The sequence below is a fragment of the Scyliorhinus torazame genome, chromosome 22, assembly GCF_047496885.1.
Source record: "Scyliorhinus torazame isolate Kashiwa2021f chromosome 22, sScyTor2.1, whole genome shotgun sequence".
Taxonomy (NCBI): domain Eukaryota; kingdom Metazoa; phylum Chordata; class Chondrichthyes; order Carcharhiniformes; family Scyliorhinidae; genus Scyliorhinus; species Scyliorhinus torazame.
In genome coordinates this window covers 113,266,412-113,291,337 of record NC_092728.1, presented here as the reverse complement: position 1 = coordinate 113,291,337, position 24,926 = coordinate 113,266,412, and the positions used below count along the sequence as shown (strand labels likewise).

General features: G+C 49.7%; 1 protein-coding gene across 1 annotated transcript in view; it reads right to left on the bottom strand.

Annotated features, from left to right (window-relative positions):
- Window positions 1-1,425: 1,425 nt before the first annotated feature.
- mrps2 (mitochondrial ribosomal protein S2) overlaps window positions 1,426-24,926 on the bottom strand; it is a 35,061-nt gene continuing 11,560 nt past the window's right edge. The window contains exons 3-4 of the mRNA XM_072488964.1: window positions 9,097-9,223; window positions 1,426-2,066 (exon numbers count right to left, since the gene is read on the bottom strand). Of these exons, the coding sequence (XP_072345065.1) occupies window positions 1,526-2,066; window positions 9,097-9,223 (668 nt within the window). The 3' untranslated portion in view covers window positions 1,426-1,525. The remainder of the gene's footprint in view (window positions 2,067-9,096; window positions 9,224-24,926) is intronic.

Sequence of the window (24,926 nt, the reverse complement as noted above, 5' to 3'; positions counted from 1 at the left end):
AATGATTATTTTATCTCTCCTTAGAGAGCTATCTAAAGGTCTTGAAGAAAAGACCATTTTTCTCTCTCTCCAATAGTTAATTCTGGCCTGCAGAACGAGCAGGCCAGCGATCGAGAAGCGGAGTGGACAGAATACCTTCTTTTTAATTCTCAGGTAGAGAATCTTATTTTACCTCACGGAGATGGAGTGCAAATCTGGTGGGGGAATTCTCAGTGTGAAGATCCAGATTGTTAAAAGTGAAAGTGATTCCGTTAGAATTCCTGCAGCCTGCGAGGTCTGATTGAAGGTACAAAACAAAAGGTCCAATCCAACTGATGGGTTTCAACACTTCGCATCCCGGAAAGATAGCTGACTACAAAGACTACAACCTCAGCAGGGAAAATACTCATCTAACGTCCCTTTTAATCCCCATTATTTTGATCCTTCCCTTCTCGACTGTGTGTCTGGGTAGAGGGTGGGACAGTGTAGGGGGGAATAATTAGACTAGCAGACCGTTGTTCTATTATTGGCATTACATGTTTATCTCTTCTTTTGTTATAAATAGTTTTTTTGTATTTTACTCACAAATCTGCTGCCTGTAAGTCAATGGAGCAGTCAAGTGTCAAATGTCTCAGAAAATATATTCAAAATATTGGTTAATTCATGGCTTTTGGGACTCCGGGGCCTGTGGGGCTGAAATTGACTGTGCATTAGCCCAGGATGTCGTAACATATTCACTAACATTTAATCTGCATATTTAAACTTATCATACGACACCATTGTGAGATGTATGGATCCTGTGCGGAGTCTGCACATCCTCCCGTGTGTGCGTGGGTTTCCTCCGGGTGCTCCGGTTTCCTCCCACAGTCCAAAGATGTGCAGGTTAGGTGGATTGGCCATGATAAATTGCCCTTAGTGTCCAAAATTGCCCTTAGTGTTGGGTGGGGTTACTGGGTTATGGGGATAGGGTGGAGGTGTTGACCTTGGGTAGGGTGCTCTTTCCAAGAGCCGGTGCAGACTCGATGGGCCGAATGGCCTCCTTCTGCACTGTAAATTCTATGAATTCTATGAAGTTCCTGCTGTTAGGCCCTCAGAATCTAGCATATGATTGCTAAGGTTATAACTGCCTTCATTTGTGTACCTGCTAGATCTCGATGGAAGCATGCCCCATTTATGGGCCCAAGTCTGGGTTGGGGCCTATCTCCTGATGATCAGAATTCGTAAAATGAAGTATTGTTGTGAAGGGGTTTGAAGCAGTCCCTTGAGTTTCCGATTAGAATTTTATGGCTTCAAGCTTTATACTTACCATGACTAAAAATATTTTCTCTATTGCTACGTATCAAAACTTTTCAATCTTCTCACATACAGGAACTCCCACCTCCCTATCATCCATCCTCCTTCCACCCCAGGAGCAGCATTCAAAAGATATGGAGCACAAAAAGCAGATTCATTTAATATACTTTTTAATTATTTAACTACGGAGACAATCTCTTGATTTACAAATTGCTGTGTCTGATGGCACCAATGCTTTTTCATATTTAGCAATTCATTCGGTTAATTCTTCCTGGATTCCATGCAGAAGATCCATTTGACGCCTCTTGTCTTTTGCTCGAAGAATAGTCATTTTAAAAAGTTTACAATAGAGTTTAACAGCTGAAGGAGAGTCATCATTTCCTGGGATAGGGTAAGTGATGAGAGTCGGATTACAGTTACTATCTACTATCCCCACTGTTGGAATATTCATCTTGGCAGCATCTCGCACAGCAACATGCTGCTCAAAGATATTGTTCATTGTGCTGAGAAAGATGATGAGATCGGGCAGGTGGATACCAGTTCCATACTGGACATGTGCATTGGTCAGCAATCCTCCCTGCCAGTATCTGGCGTGTGCGTATTCCCCGCTCTCCTTTGCAGTCTTCTCGATCAGGTGAGCAAATTGACGGATGCGACTGACAAACAGGATAATCCCTTTGCGATAGGCACAATGAGCAGTGAAGTTCAGAGCTTGCTGAAGGTGAAGCACAGACTGATCCAAGTCGATGATGTCCTGCTCCAGTCGGCAGCCAAAGATATAAGGTTCCATCAGCCTAATGGGAACAGAAAGAATTCCCATTATCCTCATTCCTCAAGGAGCAGCTTTCTCAAAATAATAATAATCTTTATTGTCACAAGTAGGCTTACATTAACACTGCAATGAAGTTACTGTGAAAAGCCCCTAGTCGCCACACTCCGGCGCCTGTTTGGTACACTGAGGGAGAATTCAGAATGTCCAATTCACCTAATAAGCACGTCTTTCGGGACTTGTGGGAGGAAGCCGGAGCACCCGGATGGAACCCACGCAGACACAGGGAGAACGTGCAGACTCCGCACAGACAGTGACCCAAGCCGAGAATCGAACCGGGGACCCTGGAGCTGTGAAGCAATAGTGCTAACCACTGTGCTATTGCCCAAATGAGTCCCGACTGGAGACAGACGAATCACAGATGGACACAAGTTTCAAACTAGAGAAAACCAACAGGGCATCACTTTTTAAAATGTGCAACCCACCATCAGCTCCAATATATCAGTGCAGCCCTGACAGACAAAAACACTGCCCAACCAGGACATCATATTCCTGTCTCTGACCCTTTCAGAACCAGGCAACACTTAAGAAGTCTTCCTAAAACCTCTGAAATTCCCTTCCAGAAGATGTCATTAGCAAGAGGAATCAGACTGACTCACTTCACCTCCTTCTGGCAGCCACTCACATTTATCTAAAAAACTATTCAGCAGGAGTGCTGCGGAATTACAGCAGCAAAATTAGACTCAACAGCCCGCTGACCGATTCCAGAACACCAGCCCCCGCTGACCGATGCCAGAACGCCAGCCCCCACTGACCGATGCCAGAACGCCAGCCCCCACTGACCGATGCCAGAACGCCAGCCCCCACTGACCGATTCCAGAACGCCAGCCCCCGCTGACCAATGTCAGAACGCAAGCCCCCGCTGACCGATGCCAGAACGCCAGCCCCCGCTGACCGATGCCAGAGCACCAGCCCCCGCTGACCGATGCCAGAACGCCAGCCCCCGCTGACCGATGCCAGAACGCCAGCCCCCGCTGACCGATGCCAGAACGCCAGCCCCCGCTGACCGATGCCAGAACGCCAGCCCCCGCTGACCGATGCCAGAGCACCAGCCCCCGCTGACCGATGCCAGAACGCCAGCCCCCGCTGACCGATGCCAGAACGCCAGCCCCCGCTGACCGATGCCAGAACGCCAGCCCCCGCTGACCGATGTCAGAACGCAAGCCCCCGCTGACCGATGCCACAACGCCAGCCCCCGCTGACCGATGCCAGAACGGCAGCCCCCGCTGACCGATGCCACAACGCCAGCCCCCGCTGACCGATGCCAGAACGGCAGCCCCTGCTGACCGATGCCAGAACGCCAGCCCCCGCTGACCGATACCAGAACGCCAGCCCCCGCTGACCGATGCCAGAACACCAGCCCCGCTGACCGATGCCAGAACACCAGCCCCCGCTGACCGATGCCAGAACGCCAGCCCCCGCTGACTGATGCCAGCCCCCGCTGACCGATGCCAGAACGCCAGCCCCGCTGACCGATGCCTGAACACCAGCCCCCGCTGACCGATGCCAGAACGCCAGCCCCCGCTGACCGATGCCAGCCCCCGCTGACCGATGCCAGCCCCCACTGACCTATGCCAGCCCCCACTGACCGATGCCAGCCCCCGCTGACCGATGCCTGAACGCCAGCCCTAACTGACCGAAGCCAGCCCTAACTGACCGATGCCAGCCCTAACTGATCGATGCCAGCCCCAGCTGACCGATGCCTACCCCCACTGACCGATGCCAGAATGCCAGCCCCCGCTGACCGATACCAGCCCCCGCTGACCGATGCCTACCCCCGCTGACTGATGCCTGAACGCCAGCCCTAACTGACCGAAGCCAGCCCTAACTGACCGATGCCAGCCCTAACTGACCGATGCCAGCCCTAACTGACCAATGCCAGCCCTAACTGACCGATGCCAGCCCCCGCTGACCGATGCCAGAACACCAGCCCCCACTGACCGATGCCAGAACGCCAGCCCTAACTGATCGATGCCAGCCCTAACTGACCCATGCCAATCCTAACTGACCGATGCCAGCCCTAACTGACCAATGCCAGCCCTAACTGACCAATGCCAGAACGCCAGCCCCCACTGACCAATGCCAGAACGCCAGCCCCCACTGACCGATGCCAGCCCCCGCTGACCGATGCCAGAATGCCAGCCCCCGCTGCCCGATGCCAGCCCCCGCTGACTGATGCCAGAACGCCAGCCCTAACTGACTGATGCCAGAATGCCAGCCCCCGTTGACCGATGCCAGCCCCCGCTGACCGATGCCAGAACGCCAGCCCTAACTGACCGTTGCCAGAACGCCAGCCCTAACTGACCGATGCCAGCCCTAACTGACCGATGCCAGCCCCCACTGACCGTTGCCAGAACGCCAGCCCTAACTGACCGATGCCAGCCCCCGCTGACCGATGCCAGCTTCCGCTGACCAATGCCAGACCCCGCTGACCAATGCCAGACCCCGCTGACCGATGCCAGAACGCTAGCTCACTGTTAGGGTCACTTCTGTTGTAGTTCCCTTCTCTGGAAAATCAGGTTGTGCATAGATGTTTACAGCATGGAAACAGGTCCTTCGGCCCAACTTGTCCATGCTGCCCAGTTTCTATCACTGAGCTTGTCCCTTTTGCCCGCATTGGCCCCTATCCCTCTAGACCCACCCTGCCCATGTAACTGTCTAACTGCTTTTTAAAGGAAGAAATTGTACCCGCCTCTACCACTGCCTCTGGCAGCTCGTTCCAGACACTCACCACCCTCTGTGTGAAGAAATGTCCCCTCTGGTCTCTTTTGTATTTCTCCCCTCTCACCTTAAACCGATGCCCTCTCGTTCTAGACTCCTCTACCTTTGGGAAAATATGTTGACTATCTACCTTATCTATGCTCCTCATTATTTTATAGACCTCTATAAGTTCACCCCCACGCCTCTACGCTCCAGGAAAAAAAGTCCCAGCCTATCCAGCCTCTCCTTATAACTCAGACCATTAAGTCCTGGCAGCATCCTCGTAAATCTCTTCTGCACTATTTCTAGTTTAACAATATCCTTCCTATAATAGGGTGACCAGAACTGAACACAGTATTCCATGTGTGGCCTTACCAATGTCTTGTACAACTTAAACAAGACGTCCCAACTCCTGTATTCAATATTCTGACCAATGAAACCTAGCATGCCGAATGCCTTCTTCACCCCCTGTCCACCGGCGACTCCATCTTCAAGGAGCCATGAACCTGTACCCCTAGATCTCTTTGTACTGTAACTCTCCCCAACTCCCTACCATTAACTGAGTAGGTCCTGCCCTGATTTGATCGACCAAAATGCATCAACTCACATTTATCCAAATTAAACTCCATCTGCCATTCATCGGCCCACTGGCCCAATTGGTCAAGATCCTGTTGCAATTTTATATAACCTTCTTCACTATCCACTTTGCCACCAATCTTGGTGTCATCTGCAACTTACTAACCATGCCTCCTACATTCTCACCTAAATCACTAATATATATAACAAATAACAGTGGAGCCAGCACCGATCCCTGAGGCACACCGCTGGTCACAGGCCTCCAGTTTGAAAAATAATCCTCCACAACCACCCTTTGTCTTCGGTTAACAAACCAATTTTGTATCCAATTGGCGACCTCACCCTGGACCCCGTGAAATTTAACCTTTTGCAACAACCTACCATGCGGTACCTTGTCAAAGGCTTTCCTAAAATCCATGTAGACAACGTCGACCGCACTGCCCTCATCTACCTTCTTGGTTACCTCTTCAAAAAAACTCAATCAAATTGGTGAGGCATGACTTTCCCCTTACAAAGCCATGCTGACTTTCCCTAATTAGCCCTTGCCTGTGTAAATACCTGTAGATCCTGTCCCTCAGAGTACCTTCTGACAATTTACCCACTACAGAAGGCTCACCGGTCGGTAGTTCCCAGGCTTATCCCGACAGTTCTTCTTAAACAAGGGCACAACATTTGCCACCCTCCAATCTTCAGGCACCTCTCCTGTCGATGATTCAAATATCTCATTTAGGGGGCCGTCAATTTCCTCCCTCGCCTCCCACAGCGTCCTGGGATACATTTCTTCAGGTCGCAGGAATTTATCTATCTCTTTGCGCTTTAATACCTCCAGCACCTCCTTCTCTGTCATATGTTCACTCTTCAAGACATCACTTTTTATTTCCCCAATTTCCCGAACATTCGTACCTTTCTCAACACTAAATACTGACGAGAAATATTCATTTAGGACTTCTCCCATCTCTTGTGGATCTGCACAGATGACCTTGTTTATCCTGAAGAGCCTCTACCCTCTCCCTTGTTATACTTTCACCCTGTATGTATCTGTAAAAGCTCTTTGGATTTTCCTTTGCCTTATCTGCCAAGACAATCTCATGTCCCCTTTTTGCCCTCCTGTTTTCTCTCTTAACTCTACTCCGACAAGCCCTATACTCTTCAAGGAATCCACTTGATCCCAGCTGCCTATGCATGTCATATACCTCCTTCTTCCTTTTGACCACGGCCTTAATATCCGAGTCATCCAGGGTTCCCTCCTTCTACCAGCCTTACCCGTCACTCTAAGAGGAATGTGCTCACCCTGAACCCTAGTTAACACCTTTCTGAAAGACTCCCACTTACCATCTGTCCCTTTGCCTGTAAAGAGGCTCCTCCAATCAACTTTTAAAAGTTCCCGCCTAATACCCTCGAAATTGGCCTTGCCCCAATTTAGAATTTTAACTTTTGGGCAAGAACTATCATTCTCCACAGGTATCTTAAAACTAATTTGTCTCAATACATGTTGATCTGAATATGCAAAACAAGACTTGTATCCCTACCAGGGATTCAAAACAAAAGTGCCAAGGATCAGGTGGTGTAAGGTCCTGGAAATTCCCTCAGGTTCTCTCTGGAGAACTTCCGGCATCTTCAGGCCAACAAGTGCAAAGTGATACATTCTGCTAGGGGCTGGGCTAGTTCATAGGACTCTAAAGGCAATGCTGGAGCATTGAGATAATAATTATTGAAGGTGACATGGTAGGTTAATAGGCATCAGAGATCCAGGTTTTTCTAACTAGGAGCACAGAACACAAACGCAAGGAAGCTCCTATATACCTTCATATAACACTAATTCACCCTCAACTAGAGGATTGTATCCAGTTCTGGGCTGCACTTTTTAGGAAGTGTCCTTTTCAGAGCGGCAGGCAGTGACTAGTGGGGACCCCAGCTGTTCACAATATACATTAATAATTTGGACGAAGGAATTGCAATGTCTCCAAATTTGCAGAGGACACTAAGCTGGGTGGCAGTGTGTGCTGTGAGGAGGATGCAAAGAGGCTGCAGGGTGACTTGGACAGGCTGGCTGAGTGGGCAAATACTTGGGAAATGCAATATCATGTGGGTAAATGTCAGGTTATCCACTTTGGTGCAAAAACAGGAAGGCTGATTATTATCTGAATGGTGGCAGTTTAGGAAAAGGGGAAGTGTAACGAGACCTGAGAGTTTTTAAAAGTCATTTACGGGATGTGGGCGTCGCCAGCATTTATTGCCCATCCCTAATTGCCCTTCAGAAGGTGGTGGTGAGCTGCCTTCTTGAACCGCTGCAGTCCCGGAGGTGTAGGTGCACCCACAGTGCTGTTAGGGAGGGAGTTCCAGGATGTTGTCCCAGCGACAGTGAAGGAACGGCCAATATATTTCCAAGTCAGGGTGGTGAGTGACTTGGAGGGGAACCCCCAGGTGGTGGGGTTCCCAGGTATCTGCTGCTCTTGTCCTTCTAGATGGTAGTGGTCGTGGGATTGGAAGGTGCTGTCTAAGGAGCCTTGGTGAGTGACTGCAGCACATCTTGTAGATGGTACACACGGCTGTTACTGTTCATTGGTGGTGGAGGATTTGAATGTTTGTGGAAGTGGAGCAAACAAACGGGCTGCTTTGTCCTGGATGATGTTGAGCATTTTGAGTGTTGTTGGAGCTGCACTCATCCAGGCAAGTGGAGAGTATTCCATCACACCCCTGACTTGTGTCATGGTGGAACAGTTGCTAAAGGTTGGGATGCAGGTACAGCAGGCGGTGAGGAAAGCTAATGGCACGCTGGCCTTCATAGCGAGAGGGTTTGAGTACAGGAGTAGGGATGTCTTGCTGCAGTTATACAGGCCTTGGTGAGGCCACACCTTGAGTATTGTGGCAGTTTTGGTCTCCTAGTTTGAGGAAGGACATTCTTGCTATTGAGGGTGTCCAGCGAAGGTTCACCAGACTGATTCCCAGGATGGCAGGACTGACATATGAAGAAAGACTGGGTCGACTGGGCTTGTACCCACTGGAGTTTAGAAGAATGAGAGGGGATCTCATAGAAACTTATAAAATCCGGATGGGATTGGACAGGCTGGATGTGGGAAGAATGTTCCCTGACGTTGGGGACGTCCAGAACTAGGGCGTCACAGCCTAAGAATAAGGGGTCAGCCATTCAGGAGTGAGATGTGGAAGAACGTCTTCTCTCGGAGAGGTGTAAACATGTGGAATTCAGAAAGCTGTTGGGGCCGGTTCACTGGATATATTCAAGAGGGAGATGGACGTGCCCTTGCGACTAAAGGGATCAAGGGTAATGGAGAGAAAGCGGGAGCGAGATACTGAATTTGCACGATCAGCCATGATCATATTGAATGGTGGTGCAGGCTCGAAGGGCCGAATGGCCCACTCCTGCTCCTATTTCTATGATGGATGTGAAGATATTGGAGAGATTGAAGAATGGTTCTGGGAGTGGGATAATTATCTGAATGAAAGAATTGCAGGCTTACAGGGAAAAGGCAGAGCAGTGGTATGAAAGTTGTGGAAGGAGTTTGTCTTGTAGAGAGCCTGCATAGACTTGATAGGCTGTCGGGCCTCCTCCTGTGGTAGAACCATTCTATGGTTCTGATGTCACAACAATGATGATCACTCCCTTCTACTCTTCCAAAGCCACATACTGGACCTCCTGGTTGAGCAGTGCCAGAAATGTCCCCGTCTATAACAGTGTGCAGATAACAGTGATCACCTACCTGTTCCGACATCCCTTTTTGTGACCAAAATGCACCCTGGCATTGAAGAGGTCTTTAAGTGAGAAGAGTTCGCTGACATGGAAGAAGTCTGAGTGTTTCAGGGAGTCAGCCAACAGCCTGTTATTCTCTAGAACAATTACACAACCAACAATTAATATTCATAATTTACCATAAGATCAGAATTAACATTCATTTCTAACGAGCCCTTGTCATTCGCAGCGTCAATGTGACTAATTGCATCGATATTCCAGCTTTGATTCAAGCAGGTTGATGGGTGGTGACACCTTGGCTCCCAGTGAAACCTCCACACCTAATGAGGCGTTTCACCCCCTGTGCAACAAGCCTAGCCAAGCTGCCAATCTTTATCTACCACCAAATCACATCTTGCTCGGTCTCTCCTGCCCTTTAAATTAAAATTGTATAACTCCCTGAACCACCACATTTCATCCAGACATATCCTCACTCCACCCCTTTGAGAAACTCCTAATCGTGGATGATTCAAACTTAATTCCCTTTCCCTCCATCGATATAAACACCTGATCCATATTCACAGCCAGCCCTCTGACCTTGCTGTAAGTCGACAATTTATTATGCAGTAAGTGTTTATGATCTGGAAGGTGCTGCCTGAAAGGACGGTGGAAGCAGATTCAATGGTAACTTTCAAAAGGGGAGGGGAATCAATCGCACAATCCTTTCAAAGAGCTGTCACTGAGTGAATGGATCAAACGTCTGCTGCTGTGCTGTATCATTCTCTGTTTTTTTCTCACACGCCCTCTGAACTACCATTGTGCAAATCAATGAAGCAATCAGAGATAGCCTTGTCTATGTATCGTTCTACACCAACATCCTCCATCCCTGCGCCCCTCTCAACCATACTTCCTCTTTGTCCATCCTTGGAAATAAAACTTTTCCCCAGTTCTGGGTCCTCTGCTGTTTGTGATTTTCATTAATGACTTGGATGAGGGAGTTGAAGGGTGGGTCAGTAAATTTGCAGACGATACGAAGATTGGTGGAGTTGTGGATAGTGAGGAGGGCTGTTGTCGGCTGCAAAGAGACATAGATAGGATGCAGAGCTGGGCTGAGAAGTGGCAGATGAAGTTTAACCCTGAAAAGTGTGAGGTTGTCCATTTTGGAAGGACAAATATGAATGCGGAATACAGGGTTAACGGTAGAGTTCTTGGCAATGTGGAGGAGCAGAGAGATCCTGGGGTCTATGTTCATACATCTTTGAAAGTTGCCACTCAAGTGGATAGAGTTGTGAAGAAGGCCTATGGTGTGCTCGCGTTCATTAACAGAGGGATTGAATTTAAGAGCCGTGAGGTGATGATGCAGCTGTACAAAACTTTGGTAAGGCCACATTTGGAGTACTGTGTACAGTTCTGGTCGCCTCATTTTATGAAGGATGTGGAAGCTTTGGAAAAGGTGCAAAGGAGATTTACCAGGATGTTGCCTGGAATGGAGAGTAGGTCTTACGAGGAAAGGTTTAGGGTGCTAGGCCTTTTCTCATGAGAACGGAGAAGGATGAGGGGCGACTTGATAGAGGTTTATAAGATGATCAGGGGAATATATAGAGTAAACAGTCAGAGACTTTTTCCCCGGGTGGAACAAACCATTACAAGGGGACATAAATTTAAGGTGAAAGGTGGAAGATATAGGAGGGATATCAGAGATAGGTTCTTTACCCAGAGAGTAGTGGGGGCATGGAATGCACTGCCTGTGGAAGTAGTTGAGTCGGAAACATTCGGGACCTTCAAGCAGCTATTGGATAGGTACATGGATTACGGTAAAATGATATAGTGTAGATTAATTTGATCTTAAGGGCAGCACAGGAGCATTGTGGATAGCACAATTGCTTCACAGCTCCAGGGTCCCAGGTTTGATTCCGGCTTGGGTCACTGTCTGTGCGGAGTCTGCACATCCTCCCCGTGTCTGCGTGGGTTTCCTCTGGGTGCTCCGGTTTCCTCCCACAGTCCAAAGATGTGCAGGTTAGGTGGATTGGCCATGATAAATTGCCCTTAGTGTCCAAAATTGCCCTTAGTGTTGGGTGGAGGTGTTGACCTTGGGTAGGGTGCTCTTTCCAAGAGCCGGTGCAGACTCAATGGGCCGAATGGCCTCCTTCTGCACTGTAAATTCAATGATAATCTATGATTAATCTAGGACAAAGGTTCGGCACAACATCGTGGGCCGAAGGGCCTGTTCTGAGCTGTATTTTCCTATGTTCCATGTTCACTTTCCACAGCACTTTCAAATTCTCAGCTGTCCAGCCGTGGCCCTTTGTCCATCACAACGGCGCCTACCAATCTGCTCGCTCACACTCTCACCTCCACCTTTGATACCGTAGACCTCAATAGCATTATCAGTCTTCCTCACTCTGGTTGATATGTCTCTGATTTGCGCTCCTTTAAGTCCAAACATCGTGTCTGACAGGCTAGTCCAGCCATTGGTCATCAGATCTGAAGGGACTACTAGAGTTAAGGAACAAAAAAGGTGCAATTCCATTGTTCAGTGTAGTCTCTTGTGGGAAGGATGCAGAGGAACACATTTGCAAGAGGTTCAAGAATTATGGAGTAGTTATTATTGGGGACTTATCTGAATAAAGACTGAGAGTAGCTGGAGTCCCTAGGGTGTGCTCAGGAAATTTCCTTCAGCAATATTTCCAGTCCAATGAGGGATGAAGCAACGTTAGACCTGGGGCGGGATTCTCTGTCAGTCAACGTCAAAATCTGGAAAGGCCGTATGGGTGCACCCACCTCACCACCCTCTCCTCCCCCCAACTGGCTGCGGAGCAGCACACGGCCCACCCAAGGGCAGTGCCTACAATAGCCGTGCAGGAGGGTGCTGGACGGAGGCCGGAGAACATAGGTCGTGGGTAGTGCCAGCGACCGATATCCCTGGCAGCGGGGATGGGTGCCAAGGCCAGAGGCCCCCAAGGTGCCGGGCACAGGCGGGGCCTGGCCACCACAGCCCTGGGGGATGCACTGAGGCTGTACCAGCTGGAGCTGCCCAAGATGGACCATGCAGAACAGGAGCTAGCTCCAGAAGAACAGGGAGCAGCCGGTGAGGATGCACCCAACAGACCAAGGAGGATGAGGTGCCAAGGAGGTACCGAATGAGGCCTCGTGTGTACCAGCACCGCCAGTTATACGAGGACCTGCCAGACTGGGCATGCCGTCGAGGGTCTGTACGACACATCTACCAGATCACGGGCGCAACCTGGCACCGTGGGGGTATGGGGAGGGCATCCGCTTCCGGTGGCCATCATGATGACGGTCATCATGAACTTTTACGCCACGTGGTCCTTCCAGGCGCCGAGTGGGGACCTGTCCGGAATCTCACTGACCTCAGCGCACAGGTGCATCACACCGTCATGGAGGCCCAAATGCCCAGGCGGATCATTACATCTATTTCAATGTGGCCCCAGCCCACCAGGATGCCTGGGCAGCCAGGATGCCCCAGGTCCAGGGGTGATTGACAGGATGCATGTCGCCCTACGGGTACCTGCGGAAACAGGCCGTTCTACACCAACCAAAAGGGGCTCCACTCGATGAACGTGCAGCTGGTGTGTAACAATGAGATGCAAATCCCGCAGGTCGGCGCCCGACACCCGGGCAGTTGTCCGCGATGCCTTCACCCTGGCACATTCAACAGTTCCTCACCTCCCCGAGGCGCACCCCCCGGTTGAGGTGTTGGCCCCTGGGCGAACCCCAGGAGTCGCCTGAGTGGCTGATGACACCTAGGCGGAGGCCTCAGGCCGCCGCTGAAACTCATTACGACGACGCCCATGCCCCGACCAGGAGTGTGATCGAGCGGTACTCCGGTCCCCTGAAGATGCAGTTCAGGTGCCTGGACCGCTCTGGAGGGGCCTCCAGTATGAAGCTGAGGGGGCTGCCTGCATTGTGGCGGCCTGCTGCATCCTCCACAACATTGCTCAGCGATGTGCTTGCGGAGAAGGGTGAACGCCAGGCCTCATCCTTCAAGGGAAACAGAGGATGGGCAGGACATGGGACCCAGGAAGGCACAGGAGGCCGAACAATGCGTGTGCCAGGGCAGACACGTACAGGACACTATAATCGCCTCCAGGTTCACTGACTAGGGGGCCTGGTCAGAGGCATGGACTCCTCCAACTGCACCTGTAGACGCTAGTTGGTTGCTGACACCCCCTCAGGTAGTCACTGGCTCTGCAACTGCATTTCCACGATCGATGGGACCCCCCTTTCCAGAAGCCCTAAACCCGTCTGGGCGGCAGCTACTTCCTGGAGTCGGGCCGCCCTCTGATCGTCTGTCCCCTCGGGGGGTTCCTACCTCCACCTGTTTACTGCAGCACGTGTGTGGCGCACACCTGATAGTGCCCAGGAGCCTCTTCACTAACGTGCCCAACCGAGGGGAGTGTCTCTGGTTTGGAGGGTGTTGAGCTCGCTGTGTCAAGAAATCAGTGTCGCCCCCGGACTGGTGCTCTGGGATGTCTCAGGCTGCTGGACAGGGGCTCCTGTCGATGTCTGTGTTCTCTATCTGCTTGGGGTCGTGGTTGGGGGCGGGGGACACCCCCCCACCTCATCGCCAGGAGATCCTGTAAGACAAGACATGGTGCATGATTGGATCGTGAGTTGGAGTGGTGTGTGCGGGGGAGGGAGGCTGTGGGGATGGGGATGGGGGGGAGGGGGGGGGGCGAAAGAGTGGGGATGTGTTGTGAGTGGAGGTGGGGTGATATACATGCCATGGGGTACCGTAACTGAGCGGGGTCTCACTTGCTCACCCGATGCCGACCTCTGCCCGGATAACTGTCCCCTCTCTGGGCCCACCAACCAGGTCCTTGCCCGCTGCTCTACTGTGGTGAGGGGCCGTAGGTCTTGCGGTTCCCCCTCCGGTCTTCCTCCACACCTGGCGGTTGTGGTTACCTTCTCCTGGGGTGGGGGGAGAAGAGAGACAGAAAGGGCTCAGTGGTAAGACAGTCAGGCGTATGCAGCACCGGGGCTGGTTAGCTGGTGGCCTTCGAGGCCAGGGCACCCGGCCATGGCACCCGACCATGGCAGCCGGTATGGGTGCTGGCATGTGGTGCAGGGTGGGGTTTGTTGCCTTCCGGGTGGGGGCGGGGAGGTTATGCGAGTGTGGGATGAGGGTTAGTGCCAGGAGCACAGTGCTGCCTCCTCACCCTGGCCGCTCTGGGGAGGTTGTGTAGGTTTTCTGGCGCTGTTGGCTGGTCCTGGCGGTGGGGCCCACGGCGCTCATGGCCTCTGCCAACTGCCCCCAGACCTGGCGTAGGGTGGCGGGTGGCAACCTCCTTCCCACTATGGGAAACAGGGCAGCCTGCCTCTTCTCCACGGTGTACAACAGGGTCTCCAGCTTTGCATTTGCAAAACAGGGTGCCGCTCTCCGTGTGTGTGTCGAGTGCTTATAGGCGGCCACAGCTCGTCAGCCTCTGGAGTGTTAATCCCAACCCCGGCGAATCCAACACCGTTTTTCATTGGAATCAATCGTGTGCCACGTGACGCCCATTAACAGTTGATGAATTGGTCCGGGAGCTCAGGTGAGGAAGGAGCAGCGCTCTGAAAGCTAGTGATATCGAAACAAACCTGTTGGACTTTAACCTGGTGTTGTAAGACTTCGTACATTAGAATAGGTGGCATTGAGGTACGTAGGGAAGAGGTGTTGGCAATTCTGGACAGGCTGAAAATAGATAAGTCCCCAGGGCCTGATGGGATTTATCCTAGGATTCGCTGGGAAGCCAGGGAAGAGATTGCTGAGCCTTTGGCTTTGATTTTTATGTCATCATTGGCTACAGGAATAGTGCCAGAGGACTGGAGGACAGCAAATGTGGTCCCTTTGTTCAAGAAGGGGTGTAGAGACAACCCCGGCAACTATAGACCGGTGAGCCTCACGTCTGTAGTGGGTAAAGTCTTGGAGGGGATTATAAGAGACAAGATTTATAATCATCTAGATAGGAATAATATGATTAGGGATAGTCAACATGGCTTTGTGAAGGGTAGGTCATGCCTCACAAACCTTATCGAGTTCTTTGAGAAGGTGACTGAACAGGTAGAGCAGTTGATGTGGTGTATATGGATTTCAGTAAAGCGTTTGATAAGGTTCCCCATGGTAGGCTATTGCAGAAAATACGGAGGCTGGGGATTGAGGGTGATTTAGAGATGTGGATCAGAAATTGGCTAGCTGAAAGAAGACAGAGGGTGGTGGTTGATGGGAAATGTTCAGAATGGAGTTCAGTTACAAGTGACATACCACAAGGATCTGTTCTGGGGCCGTTGCTGTTTGTCATTTTTATAGATGACCTAGAGGAGGGCGCAGAAGGGTGGGTGAGTAAATTTGCAGACGACACTAAAGTCGGTGGTGTTGTCGACAGTGCGGAAGGATGTTGCAGGTTACAGAGGGACATAGATATGCTGCAGAGCTGGGCTGAGAGGTGGCAAATGGAGTTTAATGTAGAGAAGTGTGAGGTGATTCACTTTGGAAGGAATAACAGGAATGCGGAATATTTGCCTAATGGTAAAATTCTTGGAAGTGTGGATGAGCAGAGGGATCTTGGTGTCTATGTACATGGATCCCTGAAAGTTGCCACCCAGGTTGATAGGGTTGTGAAGAAGGCCTATGGAGTGTTGGCCTTTATTGGTAGAGGGATTGAGTTCCGGAGTCATGAGGTCATGTTGCAGCTGTACAAAACTCTGGTACGGCCGCATTTGGAATATTGCGTACAGTTCTGGTCACCTCATTATAGGAAAGACGTGGAAGCTTTGGAACGGGTGCAGAGGAGATTTACCAGGATGTTGCCTGGTATGGAGGGAAAATCTTATGAGGAAAGGCTGATGGACCTGAGGTTGTTTTCGGTAGAGAGAAGAAGGTTAAGAGGAGACTTAATAGAGGCATACAAAATGATCAGGGGGTTGGATAGGGTGGACAGTGAGAGCCTTCTCCCGCGGATGGAAATGGCTAGCACGAGGGGACATAGCCTTAAAGTGAGGGGTAATAGATATAGGACAGAGGTCAGAGGTAGGTTCTTTACGCAAAGAGTGGTGAGGCCGTGGAATGCCCTACCTGCAACAGTAGTGAACTCGCCAACATTGAGGGCATTTAAAAGTTTATTGGATAAGCATATGGATGATAATGGTATAGTGTAGGTTAGATGGCTTTTGTTTTTTTTGACTTCCCATGTCGGTGCAACATCATGGGCCGAAGGGCCTGTACTGCGCTGTATAATTCTATGTTCTATACTGGAAGGATTGAAAATTGACACTGAGGAGGTATTAGAGAGGCTGTTTATACTCGAGGTCGATAAAGCACCAGGACCAGTGCATCCAAGGAGATTGAGGGAAGTGAGTTTGGAAACTGCAGAGACTTGCCAGAATTTCCCAATTTTCCTTAGGCTCCAGAGGACTGGAGAATTGGAAATATTCCATCCTTGTTTAAAAAAGGATATAAAGACAAGGCCACAACTAGATTGTCAATGATTCCATTCTCATTACACAGTACCCAGTTTAGGATGGCCTGCTCTCTAGTTGGTTCCTCAACGTATTGGTCCAGAAAACCACCCCAGGAATTCCTCCGCCATGATATTGTTACTAATTTGATTTGCCCAATCTATATGCAGATTAAAATCACCCATAATTACAGATGTTTCTTTATGCGTCTCTAGTTTCCTGTTCAATGCCATTCCCAACATCACCACTGCAGTTTTGGGGTTTATAAACGATCCTCACTAACATTTTTGCCCCTTGGGTGTTTCTCAGCTCTGCCCACTGACTCCACATTGTTGGAGCCAATATCCGTCCGTTAATTCCCTCTTGAATCAGCACTGCAACTCCACCGCCTTTTCATTTTTGTCTGTCCTTCCTAAATACTGAATACCCTTGGACATTCAGTTCCTATCCCTGGTCACCCTGCATCCATGTCTCCATAATCCCAATTATATCATACCCGTTTACGTTTATTTGCGCGATTAGTTCATCCGCTATTTAATGAAGAAATACTAACACGGTATTTAAATATATTCAACAGCACACCAGAAAATTGCTTACAATAACTCAAAATGCTAATTCATACAGTGAATACAATAACCCTTAACTGCTATCTGTACTCCCACTCAAACAAAACAAATCTCAGCTCTCAATTCACTGTTAAATACACTTAGCCCTCAAGAATACCTGTTTTACAGATATGTTCTTTGAGAAAGAGAGATCCTTTGACACTGCTTTAAAGAAAATATCTGAATCCTGTCAGTACCATGCAGAGACTCGGGCTGTATTCTTCAGAAGTTTGTTACCTTGTTTCAGCTCACTTTCTAATTACACTTTTCCGAACTGCTTAGAAAGAAACTGCTAATCTACCTACTGACATAAGAACATAAGAACTAGGAGCAGGAGGCCACCTGGCCCCTTGAGCCTGCTCCGCCATTCAATGAGATCATGGCTGATCGTTTGTGGACTCAGCTCCACTTTCCGGCCCGAACACCATAACCCTTAATCCCTTTATTCTTCAAAAAACTATCTATCTTTATCTTAAAAACATTTAATGAAGGAGCCTCTACTGCTTCACTGGGCAAGGAATTCCATAGATTCACAACCCTTTGGGTGAAGAAGCTCCTCCTAAACTCAGTCCTAAATCTACTTCCCCTTATTTTGAGGCTATGCCCCCTAGTTCTGCTTTCACCCGCCAATGGAAACAGCCTGCCCGCATCTATCCTATTATTCCCTTCATTATTTTATATGTTTCTACAAGATCCCCCCTCATCCTTCTAAATTCCAACGAGTACAGTCTCAGTCTACTCAACCTCTCCTCGTAATCCAACCCCTTCATCTCTGGGATTGACCTAGTGAATCTCCTCTGCACACCCTCCAGTGGCAGTACGTCCTTTCTCAGGTAAGGAGACCAAAACTGAACACAATACTCCAGGTGTGGCTTCACTAAAACCTTATACAATTGCAGCATAACCTCTCTAGTCTTAAACTCCATCCCTCTAGCAATGAAGGACAAAATTCCATTTGCCTTCTTAATCACCTGTTGCATCTGTAAACCAACTTTTTGCGACTCATGCACGAGCACAACCAGGTCTCTCTGCACAGCAGCATGTTTTAATATTTTATCATTTAAATAATAATCTATTTTGCTGTTATTCCTAACAAAATGGATAACCTCACATTTGTCAACATTGTATTCCATCTGCCAGATCCTAGCCCATTCACTTAGCCTATCCAAATCCCTCTGCAGACTTCCAGTATCCTCTGCACTTTCGCTTTACTTCTCATCTTACTGTCGTCTGCAAATTTGGACACATTGCCCTTGGTCCCCAACTCCAAATCATCTATGTAAATTGTGAACAGTTGTGGGCCCAACACTGATCCCTGAGGGACACCACTAGCTACTGGTTGCCAACCAGATAGAAACACCCATTAATCCCCACTCTTTGCTTTCTATTAATTAACCAATCCTCTATCCATGCTACTACTTTACCCTTAATGCCATGCATCTTTATCTTATGCAGCAACCTTTTGTGCAGCACCTTGTCCAAGGCTTTCTGGAAATCCAGATATACCACATCCATTGGCTCCCCGATATCTACTGCACTGGTAATGTCCTCAAAAAATTCCATTAAATTAGTTAGGCACGACCTGCCCTTTATGAACCCATGCTGCGTCTGTCCAATGGGACAATTTCCATCCAGATGCCTCACTATTTCTTCCTTGATGATAGATTCCAGCATCTTCCCTACTACCGAAGTTAAGCTCACTGGCCTATAATTACCCGCTTTCTACCTACCTCCTTTTTTAAACAGTGGTGTCACGTTTGCTAATTTCCATTCTGCCGGGACCATCCCAGAGTCTAGTGAATTTTGGTAAATTATCATTAGTGTATTTGCAATTTCCCTAGCCATCTCTTTTAGCACTCTGGGATGCATTCCATCAGGGCCAGGAGACTTGTCTACCTTTAGCCCCATTAGCTTGCCCATCACTACCTCCTTAGTGATAACAATCATCTCAAGGTCCTCTCCTGTCATAGCCTCATTTCCATCAGTCACTGGCATGTTATTTGTGTCTTCCACTGTGAAGACCAACCCAAAGAACCTGTTCAGTTCCTCAGCCATTTCCTCATCTCCCATTATTAAATCTCCCTTCTCATCCTCTAAAGGACCAATATTTATCTTCGCCACTCTTTTTTGTTTTATATATTTGTAGAAACTTTTACTATCTGTTTTTATATTCTGAGCAAGTTTACTCTCATAATCTATCTTACTCTTCTTTATAGCTTTTTTAGTCGCTTTCTGTTGTCCCCTAAAGATTTCCCAGTCCTCTAGTCTTTGCTACTTTGTATGCTTTTTCCTTCAATTTGATACTCTCCCTTATTTCCTTAGATATCCACGGTCGATTTTCCTCTTTCTACCGTCCTTCCTTTTTGTTGGTATAAACCTTTGCTGAGCACTGTGAAAAATCGCTTGGAAGGTTCTCCACTGTTCCTCAACTGTTTCACCATAAAGTCTTTGCTCCCAGTTTACCTTCTTCTCTCATCCCATTGTAATCTCCTTTGTCTAAGCACAAAACACTAGTGTTTGATTTTACCTTCTCACCCTCCATCTGTATTTTAAATTCCACCATATTGTGATCGCTCCTTCCAAGAGGATCCCTAACTATGAGATCCTGAATCAATCCTGTCTCATTACACAGGACCAGATCTAGGACCGCTTGTTCCCTCGTAGGTTCCATTACATACTGTTCTAGGAAACTATCGCGGATACATTCTATAAACTCCTCCTCAATGCTGCCTTGACCGACCTGGTTAAACCAATCAACATGTAGATTAAAATCCCCCCATGATAACTGCTGTACCATTTCTACATGCATCAGTTATTTCTTTGTTTATTGCCTGCCCCACCATAATGTTACTATTTGGTGGCCTATAGACTACTCCTATCAGTGACTTTTTCGCCTGACTATTCCTGATTTCCACCCAAATGGATTCAACCTTATCCTCCATAGCACCGATGACATCCCTTACTATTGCCCGGATGTCATCCTTAAATAACAGAGCTACACTACCTCCTTTACCATCCACTCTGCCCTTCCGAATAGTTTGATACACTCGGATATTTAACTCCCAGTCGTGACCATCCTTTAACCATGTTTCGGTAATGGCCACTAAATCATAGTCATTCACGATGATTTGCGCCATCAACTCATTTACGTTATTCCGAATACAACGAGCATTCAGGTAAAGTACACTTATGTTTGCTTTTATACTTCTGTTTTGAATCTTAACACCTCGATCAGTAACCTCTCCTAAGTTATATTTCCTTTTAACTTTTCGCCTAATTTTCCTCGTCGTTGAACCCATATCTTCATGTAACAACCTGCCGCGTTGCTTATCATTTATGTTTTTACTTCCCGTTTTATTCCTTTTAGTATTACTGGGACTATTCACTGAGCTCCCCTCAGTCACTGTACCCTGTACTGTCGCCCTTTTTGATTTTTGACTATGGCTTCTCTGTCTTACACTTTCCCCCTTACTGCCTCTTGTTTCTGTCCCTGTTTTACTGCCTTCCGACTTCTTGCATCGGTTCCCATCTCCCTGCCACATTAGTTTAAACCCTCCCCAACAGCTCTTGCAAACCCCCCCCTCCGAGGACATTGGTTCCAGTCCTGCCCAGGTGCAGACTGTCCGGTTTGTACTGGTCCCACCTCCCCCAGAACCGGTTCCAATGCCGCAGAAATTTGAATCCCTCCCTCTTGCACCATCTATCGAGCCATGCATTCATCCTATCTATCCTGACATTCCTACTCTGACTAGCTCGTGGCACTGGTAGCAATCCTGCGATTACTACCTTTGAGGTCCTACTTTTTAGTTTAACTCCCAACTCCCTGAATTCAGCTTGTAGGACCTCGTCCTGTTTTTTTACCTATATCGTTGGTGCCTATGTACACCACGACAGCTGGCTGTTCACCCTCCCTCCCAGAATGTCCTGCAGCCGCTCCAAGACATCCTTGACCCTTGCACCAGGGAGGCAACATACCATCCTGGAGTCTCGATTGCGTCCGCAGAACCGCCTGTCTATTCCCCTTACGATTGAGTCCCCTATCACTATAGCCCTGTCATTCTTTTTCCTGCCCAGCTGCGCAGCAGAGCCAGCCACGGTGCCATGAACCTGGCTGCTGCTGCCTTCCGCTGGTGAGCCATCTCCCTCAACAGTATCCAAAGCAGTATGTCTGTTTTGCAGGGAGATGACCGCAGGGGACACCTGCACTGCCTTCCTACTCTTGCTCTGTCTTTTGGTCACCCATTTTCTATCTCCCTCAGTAACTTTCACCTGCGGTGTGACTAACTCGCTAAACGTGCTATCCACGACATCCTCAGCATCGCGGATGCTCCAAAGTGAGTCCATCCGCAGTTCCAGAGCTGTCAAGTGGTCTAACAGGAGCTGCAACTGGACACACTTCTTACACGTGAAGGAGCCAGGGACAGTGGACGTGTCCCTGAGCTCCCACATCGCACACGAGGAGCATGACACGGGTCTGGGATCTCCTGCCATGTCTTAAACCTTAGGTTAACTTATACAACTACAATTCCAAATGAAAGAAAAAATAAATAAATAAATTAGACAATGAAAAGAAAAACTACTTACCAGTCACTTTACCAGGGTTATAAATCACCTCCTCCCCACCTAGCTTCAAATTTCCAAACTCACTCTTTGCTGTCTCACTCCGGCTGTGTCTTCTCTGGCTCACTGGGAGTGAGTTGCAAGTTGCTCTTTTAAATTGGCCTGATTTACGGTCAGGAAATTGGGTAGACTATTCATAACTTTGGTGTCACATCTGACCCTGAACTGAGCTGAGGTCCCTGTAATTTCTCGATTACAAAGACCGCTTCTGTCCAGCTCTGTAAAATCGGTCACCTCTGACCCTGCTACAGCTTAACTGCTGCTGAAACCTCAGCCATGCCTTTGGAACCATTAGGCCGTCTCTTCCAACAATGTCTTGCCACTCTTTATAAACTTGAGATCGTCCAGGACGCTGGTGCCCATAACCAAGCTCGCACCAAGTCCAGATCATCCAGTGCCCCATATCCTGATCCAGCAAACATTCTCATCATTACTCAAATCCTACAATGACCTCATCCCTCCCTATCTCTGTAATCTGATCAAGGCCCCCCTCCGGAAACTCTGCGCTCTTCCAAATCCGGCCTCTTGAGCATCCTGGATTTCTGTTGTGCCCTCATTGCTGACCATGCCCTCAGCTCACAAGGTCCTACAATCGAGAGTTCCCTACTCAGCTCTCCGCTCCTTTGTTTTTAGAATGTATTTTATTACAAACATGTATCAAACAGGTTACAATACACAAACACCCCGGGAAACATACCTCCCAGCAATCAAAAATGTACAAATGATTTTATCCACCCCTGTGACAAATAGCTCCTCAAACACCATCACAAGCATCCCCCACTTTTTCTCAAACTCCTCTGCTGAGCCCCTTAACACATACTTTATCTTTATCTTCTCCAACCGCAGGAAATCATACAGGTCACCCAACCAAGCCGCTACCCCCGATGGCGATGCCGACCGCCACTCCAGTAAAATTCGCCGCCGTGCAATCAGAAAGACGAAAGCCACAACATTGGCCTTCCTCCTCTCCATGAGCTCCAGCTTCTCTGAAACCCCAAATATCACCACCAAAGGGACCGGGTCCACTCCCTCCTCCACTATCCTGGCTAAGACCGCGAACACTCCCACCCAGAATCTTCCCAATCTTTTGCAATCCCAAAACATGTGTGTGTGATTTGGTGGCCCCCGCCCACACCTCTCACACTCATCTGCTACCCCCCCAAGGGCAGCACGGTGCAGCAGTGGTGAGCACTGCTGCATCACGGCGCCAGATCCCAGGTTTTATCACGGCTCTGGGTCACTGTCCGTGTGGAGTTTGCACATTCCCCCCCATGTTTGCGTGGGTTTCGCCCCACAACCCTAAGATGCGCAGGGTAGGTGGATTGGCCACGCTAAATTGCCCCTTAGTTGGAAAGAATGAATTGGGTACTCAATTTATTTTTAAAAACTCATCTGCTACCCCCTGGAAGAACCCACTCATTCTCGCCCGAGTCATATGCAACCTGTGCACCACCTTAAAGTGTATCAGGCTCATCCTTGCACAAGAGGAGGTCCCGTTTACCCTTCGCAGTGCCTCCGCACCTTCAGGGTCTAGGCTGGCGCCGAAGGGCCTCCGCCGGCCGCTGCGAGTTGGCGCATGCAGGGGAGCGCCAGCGTGTTCTGGCGTGATCCCAGCGCATGCGCAGGGGGGTTTCTTCTCCGTGCCGGCCATGGCGGACCGTTACAGAGGCCGGCGCGGAGGGAAAGAGTGCCCCAACGGCACAGGCCCGCCCACAGATTGGTGAGCCCCGATCGCGGACCAGGCCACCGAGGGGGCCCCCCCAGGGCCAGGTCCCCCTGCACCGGCCCCCACCCCCCCCCCCCCGAGGACTCCGCAGGCCACCCGCAGAGCCAGGCGTTGCGCTGGTCGGGGCCGCTGGCAGTGCCCCCCCCGGCCATTCCCCGCTCCGCGATGGGCCGAGTGGCCGCCCATTTGCGGCCAGTCCCGCCGCCGTAAATCAAACAAGGTCCTTACCGGCGGGACTGGCCGCAAATGGGCGGCCACTCGGCCCATCGCGGAGAATAGCCAGGGGGGCCACTGCCAATGGCCCCTGACCAGCGCAACGCGATTGCCGCCCCTGCCGAAAAAACGGCGGTGGGGTGGGACTCACGCCGCCCCCCGGCGATTCTCCGGCCCAGCGGGGGGTCGGAGAATTCTGCCCAATATCTCCCAATGTGCAGATTAGGTCCCGCAGATCTCCGGAGACGGTGTTATTTTGCTAAAGGCGCTATAGAAGGGCAATGTAGCTAAAAGCTTCAGAAGAATCAACACTTTCTCCATTTTTTGCATCCTTTGTCCAATTCGGCTTCCGAACTAAGTGTGTTCGGATGTTCAGCTCTTGCTAACGTACCTAGTTTCTGTCTGATTACATTCTGGTAGTTAAGATATTTGAGTTAATTATTTAATTTTGCTGTACAACCTCATGCCTACAGGAGTCTCACATGCTAGCACCATGCCCCAATAAAAACAATGGCTCTCTTGCATCAATTGAACAGTATTGATAAGAGTTCCAGAGCATCAAGGTCACCTCCAATAATAGCGCAACCAGAACACTGACAGTGCGGCACTCCCTCAGGACTGACCCTGACAGTGCAGCACTGCCTCAGTACTGACCCTCTGACAATGCAGCACTCCCTCAGTACTGACCCTCTGACAGTGCAGCACTCCCTCAGTACTGACCCTCTGACAATGCAGCACTCCCTCAGTACTGACCCTCTGACAGTGCAGCACTCCCTCAGTACTGACCCTCTGACAGTGCAGCACTCCCTCAGTACTGACCCTCTGACAGTGCAGCACTCCCTCAGTACTGGCCCTCTGACAGCGCAGCGCTCCCTCAGTACTGACCCTCTGACAGTGCGGCACTCCCTTAGTACTGACCCTCTGACAGTGCAGCACTCCCTCAGTACTGACCCTCTGACAGTGCGGCACTCCCTCAGTACTGACCCTCTGACAGTGCGGCACTCCCTCAGTACTGACCCTCTGACAGTGCGGCACTCCCTCAGTACTGACCCTCTGACAGTGCGGCACTCCCTCAGTACTGACCCTCTGACAATGCAGCACTCCCTTAGTACTGACCCCCCGACAGTGCAGCACTCCCTCAGTACTGACCCTCTGACAGTGCAGCACTCCCTCAGTACTGACCCTCTGACAGTGCAGCACTCCCTCAGTAATGACCCTCTGACAGTGCAGCACTCCCTC